The sequence below is a fragment of the Xenopus laevis genome, chromosome 4S, assembly GCF_017654675.1.
Source record: "Xenopus laevis strain J_2021 chromosome 4S, Xenopus_laevis_v10.1, whole genome shotgun sequence".
NCBI lineage: Eukaryota > Metazoa > Chordata > Amphibia > Anura > Pipidae > Xenopus > Xenopus laevis.
The window spans coordinates 55208350-55225801 of record NC_054378.1 but is presented as its reverse complement, the minus strand read 5'-3'; the positions used below and the strand labels follow the sequence as shown (position 1 = coordinate 55225801).

At 39.6% G+C, this 17452-nt stretch overlaps 1 protein-coding gene across 5 annotated transcripts in view; it reads left to right on the top strand.

Moving 5' to 3' along the window:
* kifc3.S (kinesin family member C3 S homeolog) overlaps window positions 1-17452 on the top strand; it is a 44117-nt gene that overhangs the window by 16145 nt on the left and 10520 nt on the right. For 2 of the 5 annotated variants that reach the window (XM_041591280.1, NM_001091329.1), the window contains 8 exon segments: window positions 7021-7114; window positions 12150-12682; window positions 12775-12819; window positions 14049-14156; window positions 14667-14888; window positions 15543-15716; window positions 16215-16362; window positions 16538-16668. In XM_041591280.1, the coding sequence (XP_041447214.1) occupies window positions 7021-7114; window positions 12150-12682; window positions 12775-12819; window positions 14049-14156; window positions 14667-14888; window positions 15543-15716; window positions 16215-16362; window positions 16538-16668 (1455 nt within the window). 5 annotated transcript variants of the gene reach the window in all.

The window sequence follows — 17452 nt, the reverse complement described above, 5'->3', positions numbered from 1 at the left end:
TTCTTTTTATATATATTTTTCTCATTTTCACCAATTTAGACTATTTGGTGCAGATCCATCACATAAAATGAGATTAAGAAACATTTAAATTACAGGTTGGAATGTAACAAAATAGGTAAAAAGCCAAGGGGGTGAATACTTTTGCAAGGCAGTGAATAGTTTCTATATTGTACCACTAGGGGGTGCTTTAAGTAAAACTATTGTTAGTGAAAACTCATATTGGGACAAAAAACACTTAAAGCCAAAAGTGTGGACTTGGATTCCTGGCACATCGTCGTCCTGGGCGCAGACACACATAGTGGATTTTTGCATGAAAATGCATGCTCACACATTCCTGTTCCAATGCCTGTTAGAGGGGGCTGAGACGCAATGGATCGGCTTTATTCACAGGCCAAGAAACAGCCCTGTGTGCCCATAGCCTAAATGGGAATTCAGTTGGTTAATCCCCAAAATAGCTGTACTTAGAAAACAGCCACAATACTTACATTGGAACACTGGTGTCCCTCCATCTATAAGGAACTATTTAAATCAGCCTTAGCTTTCCTTGACATAACAGTTTGCTGCAGAATCACAGTGTAAGTAAATGCTTCCCTCCACTCCTCTTTGAACAAAATGTGCAATTTGTAAATGATAATTATGACCAGTCTTGATTTTAATTACTTATTTACCTTAATAACCATATAATTTATGGTGTTATGCATTTGCCGTTATTTTGTTTTACTGGCGATACCTGTGGTTTAGTAATTGTGCCCTTATTGGGGGTAAACCATAAAATAGGGGAAAGATAGGATGCAGCAAAGTTTAAAATTTAAGGACGTTTACCTTTAAATAAACTTAATATGCTTTTGATGCAGCTTATCTAACCAACTTTTCCACTGATCTTTATATTATATTTTCTATGAATTTTGTGTAATTGGCCTTTCTATTCTGCCTCTTTCTGACCTGCAACTGAAAAAAATATGTGGTCAAATAATTGACACACTGGAAGGCTTCAATCCTTTTGTTAATAACTGTTGCGGATTCACTGTATTCCTATTTGTATTAATGCTACTAACCATATATCTGTTACAGCCGTGTAAACCTGACAACTGCGCAACAAAAACATTTAGATAATTAAAAAAATGTGAAGAACAATTGGCATTGTCTAAATCTTGCTAAAGCTCGCCATACACAGGCAACAGAGGCTGCACACTTGGCTCTGTGTATGGTGCGATTGGTAGTTACTGCCTTATCAATATCCGGCAGATTTGAAAATCTAATTGGATGAGGATTGCATTGGCAGTCCTCTCCAGACAGGTTATCATAGGCCCAGGGGCCAAGCGCTCAGACCACAACAATTTGGCCCACCATATGGTGGACAAATCAGTCATACACTGGCTTGTTTAGTGACCTTTCCAAATGTGTGAATTCGAACATGTATGCCCAGTAGTGATGGGCATCTGACCTGTTTCGCTTCTCCAAAGATTGCGAAATCCCAAAATTATTGCCAAACACATTGAAGTGAATGGGCATCAAACTGTGTGACATTTTTTTTTTTTTAAATGCCGCGATTCAACAGGATTTTTTATCCTGACGATTGGCATCTGGCTGACTTTCGGCCAGATATCGGTCAGGGACGCCTGTCGGATGGCCCCAAACATGGGCCAATAAGCTGCCGACTCTCTCTGTCTGTGGGCAGCTTTATCAGCCTGTGTATGGGGGCCTTAACTTGCACCTTCTCAGCCTTGTCTCTTGAATTGTTGTACCAGTTTCACACATAACCTCTGTGGAGACAAAAATGTGCTTGAACTCCAGCCTGTGGGCCTTACACTTCTTACAATTACTTTAGGACTAATTGGCTTGCTTGGTTCCCTTTGAAGGGATTAGGATTTGTGAAATTCTTTTAAGTGTCAGCCATTGGAGCATTGCATGTATCCAACTCTTGTAAAGTCAGGTGGATTGTCACAAGTTTTAAAAGTAGTGTGTTCTACAGAGCCAAAAGTCAAAGGTGAAAACCTGCCGCATTCCACTTTGGTTAATGAGTATAATGAGAAATGTCAAAGACAAAACAGTTCACTTCCTATCCTATTTGTCTCAGAAATTTGTCAAAGAAAGCATCTTCTGTATTGGAACAATGAACAAAGGCCGTGAGCATTGGAGCTGTACTACTCGAGATATCTGTACAGCACTGCTAATAAAGATCAGCCCAAAAACATTCCTTCTCCATCAGCACTCTCCAGGACAAGCTCCCTGTCTCATGGTCACAAGTTTCTGAACTCTGATTGCTTTTCAAAAGCTTGCAGCTTAAGCATGCTGGGATAAATCTGTGCAATCACTGATACAGAGAGTATTTTATTATCATTTATTTAGATAGCACCGTTTTGCATAACACTTTGCATAAAGGTTTAATCGTTCACGTCAGTCCCTGTCCCCGTAGAGTTTACACTTGAATTACCCTACAGTATTCACATAAGTGCACCTGCTTGATAGGGTTGATTTAGTTTGAATCCAATGAACCTGCCCCATCATACAAACAACAAGTAGTCTGAACTAATTGCAGAGCCCCAGTTCTGCAAAGCAGCAGCAGTGATAGCCACTGGGCTATCTATGCCTAATGATATGGTTGGCCAGTAAATCCAGCTGTTCAGCTTATACAAGAACCATTATTGGTACCTTATTCCTTATGCTAGACAATTGAAACAGCTTTGCAGGTTTCATGAGAATTGGCCCCTGATTGATGCTTGCAAGATTGATTTCTGTGCTTATTTTGCGGATACAGTAAATACTGTAGTTCAGCTTCAATGTATGGCCCTTTACAGAATCTAATAGCACATATTCATGCCAGAGACTGACTAATGCAAACAAGGAACTGTACTCATGAATGATGCATAATGACTTTCCTCTTCTTTTATTGCTGTTGTTGAGTAGATCTGTTTGAATGGACACAATAACAGAAAGCCTTTATACAGCCCATAGGATGGGGATCTAGACATTAAGCACATGTAGTGTGTTTCTGCAAGACTAGGTTCATCTATCTTAGTATGAACAAAGAAGTACACACACTTGATCAGTGAAATAAACAGGAATGTGTCAATAAGTCATATTATTAATTACCCACTGCGTTTCATGAATATGATTTTTAGCTGATAGTCTGTACTTATGCACAGTGGAACCTATGGTAGACTCACTGAACGTAGCTTTTTTATCTCTTGGGGGAATAAGATTTTCTTTTTATGTGAAGTTTTTTTGTACTGTTATGGGAAAGTGCTACATTTACCCCATAATCATTTGCTGAAATGTATGACGCATTAATTACTTAGTTACAAGAGGATCACACTACAAGCCATTTGCAGAGCAGATTAGAAGAAAGCTTATAATGAACTGCTAAATATATGTCTTTCACATGTGAACACGATCCAACCCTTTCCATAATGTTTACTTCTGCAAACGGCTGCATTACGATCCATACAGAAAAAAAAAAAGTCCAGATTAAACTTGGGTAATAATTGTAGGTTTACCCTGATTTAAAATTATTTTTTTATACAATCTAGAGTTTAGACAGTAGTATTAAAGGTGACATTCTGTATGAATTAATACGCATACTTGTTTTGCAGTTTTCTCCATAGCAACCAACCAGTGGTTTAAGTATCAGAATAGTTGATGTTTATAAAAGCTGTTTAAAGAGTTATACAAATTTAGGATGTCTGTTTCCTGGTTTCATGGTCATTTAACCTAGCAAGCAGAGAACAGTTTAAATTTCAGTAGGTGGCAGATAGATTGGGAAAGCGATTGGATTATACAGTAAATGATGCAATTAAAAACTGTAGACTGTTTCAAATGTTTCTTAATATCCACAGCATACTTAAGGTTAATATGAAGATGAACTTAATGAAACATTAAAATATAAAATAAAATGGTTTATATTGTGCAGTAGCTCCTTTCATGAATTGAAAAGCAAACTGCAGTCCCCAGATAATGTTGATTACAACAGAGTTACTGTCATGAATTGTGGGACCTCATACACCTGTCTGGCCACACCCCCTGACCTTCCAAAAACCAACCCTTTTGGAGGAGGCCCCTCAAACTTTTACCCCAGAAGAAGAAAAACTGAAGTTCAAAGGGGCCCCCTTGCTATTATTTGCACACTCGGAATTATATGTGTGGATAGAAGGTTCAAGATAAATAAACTCTAGACCCCAACTTTTTGAACCCGTGAGCAACATTTAGAAGAAAAAGGTATTGGGGAGCAACACAAGCATGTAAAATGTTCTTGGGGTGACATATAAGTGCTGTGATTGGCCATTCGGTACCCCATGTGGATTGTCAGCCTACATTGAGGCTCTGTTTGGCAGTGCACCTGGTTTTTATACAACCAAAACTTGCCTCCAAGCCTGGAATTCAAAAATAAGCTCCTGCTTTGAGAGCAACATCCAAGGGGCTGGAGAGCAAAATGTTGCTCAAGAGCTACTGGTTGGGAATCACTGCTCTAGACCATATGAGGCTATAGAAACAGTAAGAAGTGGGACCAACACAAAATTCCGCAACTAGGATCCAATGTCTTTTAGATGATGCCCTGCATGCACAGTACTGCCTAACTAGATATTAATTGATATGCTTAAACACTCCTTATCAGCTGCTTCCAAAGGCTTAACGTGGTAAAGTTCCATTTGGTACTGCAGCTACTATAATCCTGTGATGTAGGAGAGTTGCTTCAAATTCCGCTAAACCAGGTAAACAATCAGTATTTTCAGTAGCAATTAACTTTAAAGCCACTGATTTGGGTGGAGAAGTCCCACCGTGTACAGAGTGACCCTATCTAATTATATACACAGGACACACCGGCACAACATGGGTAAGTCTAGCAGGATTAACCTTGCTCGTTTATTGCGGATGCATGCTTGAGAAAGGGGTCACGCCCCGAAACGTTGCATCCGCAATAAACGAGCAAGGTTAATCCTGCTAGACTTACCCATGTTGTGCCGGTGTGTCCTGTGTCTACGCTGTTTTTGAGGTTGTCCAATTCCTCTAACATCGAGCACCTGGGATTCGTTTGCCTTTGGACGGCCAGGGTGTGCGAGTGTAAGTTTTTCTGTTTTGCACCTATCTAATTGTATAACACTTTGTCATTGGAAGAATAAAGAATTCAGGAGACAGAGTCAATACATTCATTTAATAGTAGTGTCTGTAGGCAAATTACTTCTCTGTTCTCACTCATTGATCAGATTAAAGGGATACTGTCATGGGGGGAAAAAAAATCAAAATGAATCAGTTAATAGTGCTGCTCCAGTAGAAATCTGCACTGAAATCCATTTCTCAAAAGAGCAAACAGATTTTTTTATATTCAATTTTGAAATCTGACATGGGGCTGGACATATTGTCAATTTCCCAGCTGCCTCCAGTCATGTGACGTGTGCTCTGATAAACTTCAATCACTCTGTACTACTGTATTGCAAGTTGGAGTGATATCACCCCCTCCCTCCCCCCCCAGGAGCCAAACAAAAGAACAATGGGAAGGTAACCAGATAACAGCTCCCTAACACAAGATAACAGCTGCCTGGTAGATCTAAGAACAACACTCAATAGTAAAAACCCATGTCTCACTGAGACCCATTCAGTTACATTGAGAAGGAAAAACAGCAGCCTGCCAGAAAGCATTTCTCTCCTAAAGTGCAGGCACAAGTCACATGACCAGGGGCAGATGGGAAATTGACAAAATGTCTAGCCCCATGTCAGATTTCAAAATTGAATATAAAAAAATCTGTTTGCTGTTTTGAGAAATGGATTTCAGTGCAGAATTCTGCTGGAGCAGCACTATTAACTGATGCGTTTTGGGGAAAAAAATGTTTTCCGATGACAGGATCCCTTTAATACAGAAAAAAGGGGGGTTCACCTCGCACACCCTGGCCTTCAGGAACTCTGCCGGGTGCTCAAATACCTGGGGGGATCGGCACCCCCCTAGAGCAATGATAAAAGGAAAAAAGGCAATGGCACACCAGGCACGATCAAGCAGGGAAAACCCTTGCAGAAGTTTATTTGCACACGATGCAACGTTTCGGGGTGGTCCCCTTTAATACACAGCAGATACTCATTGTGCACACTTGATTGTGTGTGCTTTTTGTGTACATGTTAAGCTGGCCATAGATGCAAATATCCGATCATTCGAATCCTCGACCTGCCACTAACCATTCAGATCAAAGTCTTACCATTCGGATCAATAGTCAGTTAAAGTAGTTTAGAACAAATCAGTCGATGTTCTGCCCCTGACAGCAATCGTACGATAGTTATGTCCGCCAAACTGGTGACAGTCTCACACTGAAAATCGTACGATCGGCAATACACGCAGAGATATTATCGGCAGCCGACAGAAATCTTTTAACCTGTCCGATCAACCAAACGACGATCTCCGCCGGACAATCCTCGATTCGCACAATCGTATCTTTGCGTCTATGGCCATGTTCAAACTTTCATAACCTGCCAAATTATGTAAAATGAACATGGTAATTAGGGGATGTGACCACAAAAATGGGCGTGGCCAATAAAAAAAACCGCAGCGCTACAAGCGCCAAATCTTTTTGTCCCTCTTTCTGTTTCCTAAATGTTGGGAGGTATGGCTGCAACATCAGGGGCCCTGAGACCTCTCTGCCAACTTCAGGGCCCCAAACCCCTCACCTCGCCTCGCCCCCCCCCCCCTCTCTCTCTCTCTCTCTCCTGAAGCTTCCCTGCACAGATATGCTGCAAAGTACATTTTAGGACATTGACACCAATAATAGCTGTGCCACTTGCCCATAAGCAGCTGTCTCCCATCAGTCTATACTCCACCATATGTTATAATTCATGTGAAGGTCAGGAGGTATTTCTAAAACTTCAGTGGGTGATCTCACAAATACAAGCAACACTGTAACTGAAAAATGTTCTTGTTTTGTTTGTTCATTGGCTGTGCTTGCAGTCATGTTTGCTGGGAGTAATGATGATAGCACGACTGTGCATTAATTATGACACTTTTTGCCTCTAACCATAATTCTTCCTGTTCTCTCTCTCCAGACTTTCAGTTGCTGCTCTCTTTCGCATTCATTCTCCTCCCAGTGCTGGATATTCAGGACGACCCCTTTTGTACAAGACTCCCTGAAGCATAGTGGTGAGTATCTGGTACCACCCAGAATGTATCAGCCCGCCTGCTACTTGTTGCTGTAGGAGGGACACTCAGGTAGAGAGAGCAGGTTGGCTTGCATTCCAACCATTGCTTCTCTGTCGAGGAGGCAGCTGCAACAATGCGGGTAGTGACCAGCACTGCAGTTTTTAAGGTAATTGCACCTGTGCAATGGAACCGTGGTTTTTGGGGCACTGTCATGGAGGATTAAAAAAGCTGGAAGTAGGAACATTCCTCAGATTTAGTTTTATTAATTGGGGATGGCACACTACAAATAGGTTTGTATTTATGTGGAGAAGAGATGGGTGCTGGAGGATAGTTTTTGTTAAATGTTTCAAATCTACAGGACAGAACAGATGGTGACTATATTTATGTTAATTGTTATATTCTATAGAAAATCGAGATTTTTACTGGAGCATCTGAACTATAGCGGAATCAGGCCACGTGGCTGCTGGGGGCCCAGGAGATATAGGACACCCAAAGGGGCACTGATTGAATAGCATTTTCATGGAAAATATCTTATTCCTAAAGTTTAGTGGCTGACAACTAATGCTGTGGGGCAAATCAACTTCTACTTTCAACTCAAAATTTTAAAATACGTATGGCTCTCTTACCTGTGTAGAGTGTTTCTTTATTAGTACGTGGTGAGCAGCATCTTGGATAACAACACAGCAAATTTATTAAACTCAGGGCCTAGAAATGTTTTATAACGGTATTTAAGAAGAAAGATGTTGCCAGATTCCTCAGCTGGGAACTGCAGTTTACAAGCAGGAGTCTGGTGAATTTAACTGTGTGAAAGCTGAATTGTGGGAGGAGGGGGTATGAAAAGCACGCCAAAGGGAGAGGCATAAAAGTTTTGGGAATTGTTTAACCCTGATTAAGGCATAATAACATTTTTATGCAGTGGCGTAAGTAGTTGTTACTGGGCCCCATAGCAAGTTCAATTTAGGGCCCCAAAATACTTATAAGTTGGCCTATTTTACCAAAATATATTAAATACTCATTAATTAGGGTCTCACTGGGCCCCCTACACTCCTGGCCCCCCCTGCAACCGCAGGGTCTGCTTCCTCTATAGTTACGCCCCTGTTTTTATGCACCTGGTTCATAATCTATAAAAATGTCTATCCGTTTTCTTCATAACATTTTAATGGTATGCTCTCATATGGCAATATAATAGTTACATAAACTGTGCTATAAAAAGCTGAAAAATCTGAAAATATTTTGAAGACATATTAAAAGCACGGCCTTTACAGTTCATGCGTGCAATATTTTTTCTTATTCTTTGTATAAGCACTGGGATTAGGATTGTGAAAGGATGTCCTTTCCTTTTAGCAATGTTAAGTTAGGCACGCTCCTAATACAAAGAAAAAGCAATATCAGATTTCCCATTTCATTATGCCACACTATGCAAGCAGTTGAACCACAAAGGATTCAGTGTAATATGCTTATACTTTCTTTTTCACAACAAAGATGGTGTTTCTGTAGAACGTATTGCTTACCTACTGAGTAGACGCATCACAATTCACTGTTTTGTGACACTTTCCCTTTGCTCTGGCAATGTCTGGCTGAGAGTCCTGGGGGTTGTAGTTTAACTGAGACAACTGAGATCACTAAACCTGAGCTGTTCAACTGAAGACCTAGGGACTAGATTTTATGTCTCTTCAGAATTATCTTTATGGCCCCAGCCTTACAGAGAGCTCCATTCTTTTAACTGCACAGAAAACTGAGAATAGAGTAGATGAATGACTGAATGTCATGTCTAAATGCTGGAAAACAAATGCCTACCTAACCACCTGCAAATCCACCTGCAGTTTCATATAGATTGCATTTTAAAATATAATGCATTAGAAGGGTATTCTGTTATATAATAGTACAGGTATAGTATCCCTTATCCAGAAACCCGATATCCAGAAAGCTCGGAATTACGGAATCTCCCATAGACGCCATTTTATCCAAATAATCCATAATTCTTAAAAATGATTTCCTTTTTCTCCGTAATAATAAAACAGTAGCTTGTACTTGATCCCAACTAAGATATAATTAATCCTTATTAGAAACAAAAACAGCCTATTGTGTTTATTTAATGTGTAAATTAATGTCTAGTAGACTTAAGGCATGAAGACCCAAATTACGGAAAGATCCGTTATCCGGAAACCCCCAGGTCCGGGCATTCTGGATAACAGGTCCCATACCTGTACCTGTATTAAAATATTAGAATAAAGCAGCACTCCGCAGCGGTCTTTATTTCAAGCTGTGACACATGAATGAACCTGCTATCAGTGAAGCCACATCTGTTTTCCTTGAACTATCGTATGTACAGTTAATTTTCTACCAAATACATGACCTTGTCCTCAAAAATTTCATTTGGAATAGCAGTGCTATGTACTTGCTTACATACAATATTACTCTTTCAGTGGCAAACGATGAGCAGTGAGACTTTCTCATTACTTACACACCTGTGATACTTTGGCTGATTTAATCTTGTACCACAGAAGTATATTATCCTATTATATTATTTATTATAGACTGCAAGCTGTAAGGATTATGGTTCTTAGAGCCCACTCTGTTGATTGATTCCTCCTTGCTACAGTATATTATATAGTAGAGAGGAGATTGCTTATAGTGACTGCTGTATTTGAGCGGGATATGAGAACTTCCCTGCCTAAAGATTGCCAAGGTCAGGTTGTAAAAAAAAATGAAAGTCACTTAAAGCCAGTTGGATTTATTTAAATTTGTGATCAGTATCAGTAAGTGTGCCTTTCCTACAGCAGGGACACTTCTGTGAGTTTCAGTGTAAACTTCTGAGTTTCATTGTAAAGTTTTCCATCTCCCTCTACTCCCCTCCCCATTCTGCAGCTCTCCCTCCCACACCTCCCTCCATTACCCCCTCCTCCCATTTCCTTCTCTCGCTTGTCCTTTACCCTGTGAAGTTTGGAATGGACTGGAGCCCTGTGTGTGCCTGTTGGAATGAGGTATGGACACAGCTGGTGTAGATCTCCTACATACCCATTGGCCCCCAAGCTCATGGGATTGCTGCAGAAATGGAACTTGGGTCACTCTTGACAACTCTAAGCACATCTTTGCTCAGTTTGAAATTGCTGGGGGTGCCGTTGAGCAAAGGAAAGGACTCGTAATAGGAGGAGCAGAAGTGGAATCTGTTACAATCTGGAGTGTCCTTTGCTTAATGTCAAACGGTTACACGTTAAGCAGAAAAATACTGTTTAATTGCACTGGGAAGTGAATACTCGGTGCTAGACGGCATTCATCTAAATCTAAACAATACTGATTCCTCCCACAGTTCACAAATACTATGGTAGGTTACTTGGTGTCTTACACTGACGTGTGTGTGTGTGTGTCTCGGGGATAGAGAATTAGATTGTAAGCTCTACTGGGCAGGGCAGATTCTTTTTAAAGAACTGTGTAACAAAATTCCCAAAGTTGCGCATCCCCTATTGCAGTCCATTCCATTACAGGCAATATTCACACGATTCTTGCCCTAAAAATGTGCACAAGCATTAGAAAATTGACTGTGTGGTCATATAGAATGGAGTGCTGTATTGGTATTTATGGGGGTTATTTTGTTCCAAGGAAAATCTGAACAATTCCCAAATTTGCTGTGTGTGTCATTAGTCTAAGCAGAAATGCTGCTGCCAGAAACATGTTATTTGCAAATGCTGGACAATCAGTTGCATGCACTAGGAATCAATTTCCTGGTACTATTTCTAGTTCCTTTATATTTTCCTTTCTGGCTCACTGGAGCTTTATTGTGTGGATGTCTGCCTGTCACCTTTCCTTGTGCATCAAACCGGACTCATTCCATTCAGTAACACTAGTAAAGGTACAGGAACATTTGCCCCATGTGCCTTTTGCCTAAAGGTGCCATAGCCATGCAGGCATGCAAGTGATTTACTTTTAAACTCGTTAAAGGATATTTTCTAATGCTTTGTCACCTGTGTTGAAGATAATTTTACCTAAAGGCTTAAAGGGGTTGTTCACCTTTATTTAAACATTTAGTATGATGTAGAACATGGTATTCTAAGAAAATTTGCCATTGGTTTTACTTTTTTGTTATTTACCTTTTTATTCAGCAGCACTCCGGTTTGCAATATCAGAAATCTAGTTGCTATTGTCCCAATTAACCTAGCAACCATGCATTGAGTTAAATGAACGATTGGAATTTAAATAGAAGAGGACCTGATTACAAAAATTGAGCAATAAAAATACATTTGTTGCCTTACAAAGCTGGGATCAGTGACCTCCGATTAGAAAGCTGGAAAGAGTCAGCAGAAGAAGGCGAATAATTCAAAATATATAAAAAATTAAGGGCATTTGAAAAGTTGCTTAGAATAAGCCATTCTATAAGACACTAAAGGTTAATTTTAAGGTGACTAACCCCTTTAAACAATAGCCATCACAGTGTTTAATATACAGTAATGTTTGCCTGAACAAATGTTTAAAGCATTTTTTGTACTGTCATACAAAGTTAACTCCTAAAATAAAAGGTAAGCATGAGAAATATGAAACAAAGCTCCTTACTCAGAAAGCTGGATCAGCAAGTAAGCATAGTTAGTTAGAGGGAAGTGGCCTTGAAGTAATATTGACATCACATATTCTTTTTTAGCAAAGGGAGAGCTGTCATTAGCTGTAGCCAGTGTTTCAGGAATGGCGTTTTCTCTACATATTTGAACCTACAGCAGCCCAAAAATACAGCTTTTCACCAAGCACCAGAAGTTGGGTTGCATCCATATGCAATAATGAGCAGCAACCAGACTTCAGTTGTTCAGTTGGAGTTTAACTGGTCTAAACAGAAAAGTTGGAAAAGTAAATGTATAAGCATTATATATATATATATATATATTATATATATATATATATATATATATATATATATATATATATATATATATATATATATATATATATATATATATATATATATATATATTGCCTTTAAGAGGGATTATGAACTTGATAATGAAGTCAATAATATTCATGAAACTATTAATTTTGTCTTGTTCATAAGGTTGGTGGCTTGCTGTGGGGAAGATCTGCAGTTCCACAGAAACCATGGTGGGGACTTTGAGTGAGCTTCTACAAGATACACATGAAGTGTTAGAGAGAGAAGACTTGCAAGAAGAGAGCACATTTGAGAAGCCCACAATGCAGGACATGAGAGCAACACCACTACAGAGGTCAATGAAGGTGACTCTTCAAGACCTCAGAGCAAGAAGAGAGGCAAAAGATCTTCAAGAAAAGAAACAGCCTCAAGTCAAGCAAGAGCAACATGGTTTCAGAGATCGCTTTGTAAATTTACATTTGCTGCGGCAGTTAAAAGACAGCAAACCACAGCAAGATGGAGATATAAGTGACAGCAGGCAACTGCAGAAAAGATTAATGTATCTTCAGAAAACCAAAGATTTACATGAACAAAGTAAAAAGGGTAAAGGACAAGTACAAGAAAACTGCCAAGACCACAGTGGTGTTCAGAGTGGACTTCAGATAAAGCTGAAGGAGTTACAAGGGAAGCTGGAACAGAAGGAGAGAGAACATGAAGAGGTGTGCAGGAAGTTGCAGGAGATGAGAGGGAGTGAAACTAGAAGAAGGTGTTTCAAACATTTTACCTAATAAAAGATTTGTGTTCATTTTAGGTTCAGCGCCAAGTAAAAGAAATGAACAGTCTACAGGTACAAGTGGTAAGACAAAATTCAATATCCACTGCCAGTGATGAACCGTTATTGTTTCAGCAGATGACTTAATTTGTACTGGTGGAAGACCAACAATGTAAATAAAATCTTAATCTGAGTCCAGCAAAACTAACAGGGATTGATGATTGCACATTCCCTGCATTCCTTGGCAAAAGTGCCATTGAAAGCTGATCCTCACCTGCTGTAGCTATTATAAAGGCATGAGCTCATCTTTAAAGGTATCAGGGTTGGCAGGGCTACAACCACATGAAAGGTTGGCGTTCCTTCCTACAGAATAACTCTGAAATGATATGCACATGTCTGGACTGAGATCCTAGTACACAGATGTCCAAACAGCCCTATACAGGCCCAATATAAAGCACTGGTCTATGGCATCTTATACCAACTCTTCCAGCGTTTGTCAGAGTTTGCAGAATGCCAGTCTGGGCCTGCTTGCACATAATGATCTGATTTTTATTTTGTATCCCATGTTAATTTATTGCAAGACCTCTGGGAAGTAAAGAGCTTCCATGTTGATGATTAATGAGTTATTAATAAATCATGGGACCTGGGTATGTGCATTGATCAATCACCATTTGTTTGTATGTTTGAAAACATTTTGCAAGGTCAGTCATACTTCTATTACACTTTGCCTCAGACTTCTCCCATAGCCCCTTTTGTATCCCTGCTATTGAAAGAAATTGTGCGTTCATTTAGTTAAAGTTAAAATTTGTGTGAGCTGCCATTTTCAGAGACTAATTACCCACAACTAACTGAATTCGGCAACTTCTAAGAAGTACAACTATCAATGTCTGTGTCTGGTACTTTACATTTTATTGACAACTTGATGTTACATTTGAAACCATGCTCATTACCTTGTAACATGGTAAGCTGGGTTAAGAAAAGACACGTGTATTATTAGGTTTAGTGTTAACAAAACACTTCACATAATGATAAAGAGGAAAGCATTTAGGCCCCATCCCCTTTTATTTTCAAAATGCTGCATTTGATTATAGCAACAACTTTCTAATAAAGAACATCAGCCAAATATGGCAGTTGATGTGTGCATGGAGCCTTATCTGCAAACATATGAGCGAAAACTGCCAATTTAGTCTCGTTCATTGTCCCCAGTGGGTAGACCATCAGATTGTTGTAGACCTATTAGAAAGGTTCCTTACCTTGAGTTTTTAGTGTTGTGATGACCATAGTTTTATGAAGTCTCTTTTATGATTTCTTAGGGTGGCACTGATTTGGAGAAGCACAGGGACCTTTTGGTGTCTGAGAATGATCGACTGAGAAAGGAACTGCAGCTTTTGAACAGCCACTTAGGCACTGGAAAAAAACTAGTATGTATATGATCTATGGTTAAGCAGTATGAAGACTCTCATTACCATGACTTTCCCTAACAGTAAAGCAGGTGAATCTTACAGTTAATCTTTTCAGCATTACCCACTAAGATCGTAAAGTATGCTTCTCTCTGCATAAGCTCTGCAAAGATGTCTACATCTGTTTCACTTACATTTAATTCAAGAAATCTAGAAAATAATTTAGTCTACATACTGATTTAGGATTGTTATAGCTGATGCATGTAGGTGGACATCCATGGGTTTCCTGCAGAGTGTCCTAAAAAGGTGCTACTACTATTAACATTAATATGAGGGAGACCTGAAGAGTATTTTGGGTGATCAAACTGTACATTGAGTTTTGTTACCTGCAGAGCTGGGAATTTCCCCATTTTTCCTCTCAACCTGTAATGACTGTCCTACTGAAATATGCTGCAGAATTTTGTAGACATTAGAAGGCCACACATTGTGCTGATTGGACCAGCTGTGACAAGTAGAAAACTTTTATTTCAGGAAGTTGAAGCCTTGAAGGAACGCCTGACTAGCATGGAGCAACGGGAAACTGAGCATAAGCTATTAATATCAGCTCTGCAGAGAGAAGTCCAGCAGAAGGCAGAGCGTCTGGCAGAGGCAGAGCTGCGACTTAGGGATTCAGCACGTGAGAGGGTGGAGGAAGAAGAGAGGCTTAACCGCATGTTAAGAGAGTACCAACTCTGCAACCAACCCCAGATTAAAGTAAGAGTGCCTTTTGCAACAGAAAATCTACAATTCTTGTTTCCCCATACCCTGCAGACCAAAAAGAATGCAGAACTAAAATATATATTGGCCAAAAGGTACATAGAATGGTGCAAATTAGATGGATATAAGTAAATCATCATACCTATAACTCTTTTATTCCACCCCAATCCCAGTTACTATATAAAACAGATATTTGTACAGGCCACAGCACTAGGAAAACAAATGATGTATAACAAAATTATGAGCATCACAGCTTGACAGTTTACACTTTTGTGAGACAACATAGTAGGTGAAAGGATGGTAATATTGTTGGAATACTCCGTATTTATGACATTTTCTAAATATAGTGCACTGACAATTCAATAGAGTTGTAAATTGTGTGATCTCTGAAGGTGCTGTTTATGTCACACATTATGAAATAAATATCTGGATGGCATGCTTCTCTTCTAATACTAAAAGGGAATATGGCCATTATATGCCTGATTTTGTGTAGCTGCTATACATTAGCATTGATGCTTTCAAGGCTCAATTTACAATAATGGAACAATCTCAAAGAAAAATGTGCTGCACTTATCGGAATATTAAACCACAATTGTTGATACTGTAAATAGTCAATATAACTGGATGGGTAATTACATTTTTTGTTTGCAGTACATGGTAAAAACAGTGGAGGTGGACTCTGCAAAGACAAAGGTAGCTTTTGGTCAGTTACAAAGTCGCAACGTGTATCTGGAGGAACAAGTTGACCTGCAACGTGAAGCTTTGCAAAAGATGCAACAACAAGTGCAGCTGGATCAGCAGGAAGTATCAAAGCTTCGGGCACAGGTCAGTGGAACTGACAGGGTGAAGGCCAAATTGAAATTTGAAATATTACTTTATTGGGTACTTACTGTGTTTTAATCTTGTAAAGCAATTTTTAGTTTTATTATAGTTAGATTTTGAGATGAAAAGTTTGATACATCGGTTAGCAGAATTGGGAACTGATATTTTTTCTGTTTAAAAAAACTTGAATTAAATAATGTTGTCTTTATATTAAGGCCTGCTGCGCCATAATTTATAGTACTAAATATTTGATTCAGAACCCCAGTATTGATTGGGACCTTTACACTTATAGTACTTGGACCCTCCTTATGGCTGCTTTGTCAGGTGGAGGTACAGTATTTCTTCCTGGAAATACCTCACACACTATAAAATACATACGTTTTCATGAATAGTTTTTATTTCCAGTTGTGTCTACAATACCTGAAATGACTTTGTCATACAACTGTTAACAGCAGATTTGGGCTAGTGTGCAGTTACTTTCATTATATCTATACTTACTAGGTGAAGCTGTATGATCTGGAGTTGGACAAGGCACAAGCGCAGATGGTTCAGGAGTATCAGTCTCTCCAGGTGGAGAAGGAACAAGCTGTGGCTGAGGCCTTTGAGAAAGCACAGGGAGAGATGAGGGCAGTTCATCAAAGTCTGGATGGTAAGCATTTGTGTCTTAAAAATTCTGTAAAATTCACTTCTTATACAAGGGACTTCAGTGCCCACTACTTTTTGTCATTATACATACAAAAGGTAATTGTCTTGAGATCCACAGGATTAGTCTTATTAGAAATATCAGTGATTGTTGGCTTTCTAAGTTTATACTTATGTTTCAGGTGTGCGGAAAAATCTTCTTACCTTGCAGCCAGCACTTCGAACTCTGACCCATGACTACAATGCATTAAAGCGACAGGTGCGGGATTTCCCTGCTCTACTAAATGAGGCAATGGGAGAGGCTCGGCTAGAGGTATGTGGTCTAATTTCATGACTTGTGCATTCTCAATGCCCGGGCCCTATTTTTCTTACCCAATAACCGACACCAAACAAAAATCTGGGTGGAAAGGCCACAGCTTCTTTTATTACACACATACAACATACAAATTATCAACCACCAGTAATGATATTATTAACCAATACATAAACACATACATAAACCATTGCTGGCTGCATATAACACATAACATGTAACATCCTGCCTTTGTTTTGAACCTGAGGCTAGTTACCAACATGCCCACATGCTGTGTCATCTAACCAGGCTTAGCGCCCCCCCCCCCCCCCAAGGCCTACTCAGACTTGAACTTTTACCTTTTTGGCTGCCCATAGTGCAGCCCACCACACCCCATCTAGTTGCGAGTGTATATATAACCATCACTGTCACAATCTTCCCCTTACCCCGTAAATCCCAGGGTGTACAGGAGCTGTCTCCACCTTCAGGTATAAAAATTGTCTGCCCAATTTTATTTGTACCACCTTCTTATACACTCTGTCACTCCTCCTACTGTCCCAGCTTAAACTACAATTCCCATAATCCAACTTTACATTGGCCCTATTCGTCTCTCAGTCTTATCCCCTCCACTTAACCCCTTTGGCTACATTTCGGGCCCCTGTACTGGGGGGGGGGGTGAGTGTGCTTACTAAAACAGTGTTTTTGGCTACTGTTTTAATGAAATGCAAAATTATTTATATGTGCTAGTAATATAGTTTCTACACTTAAACTGACATACAGTGATCCAGCAGCAGACAGTGCTCAG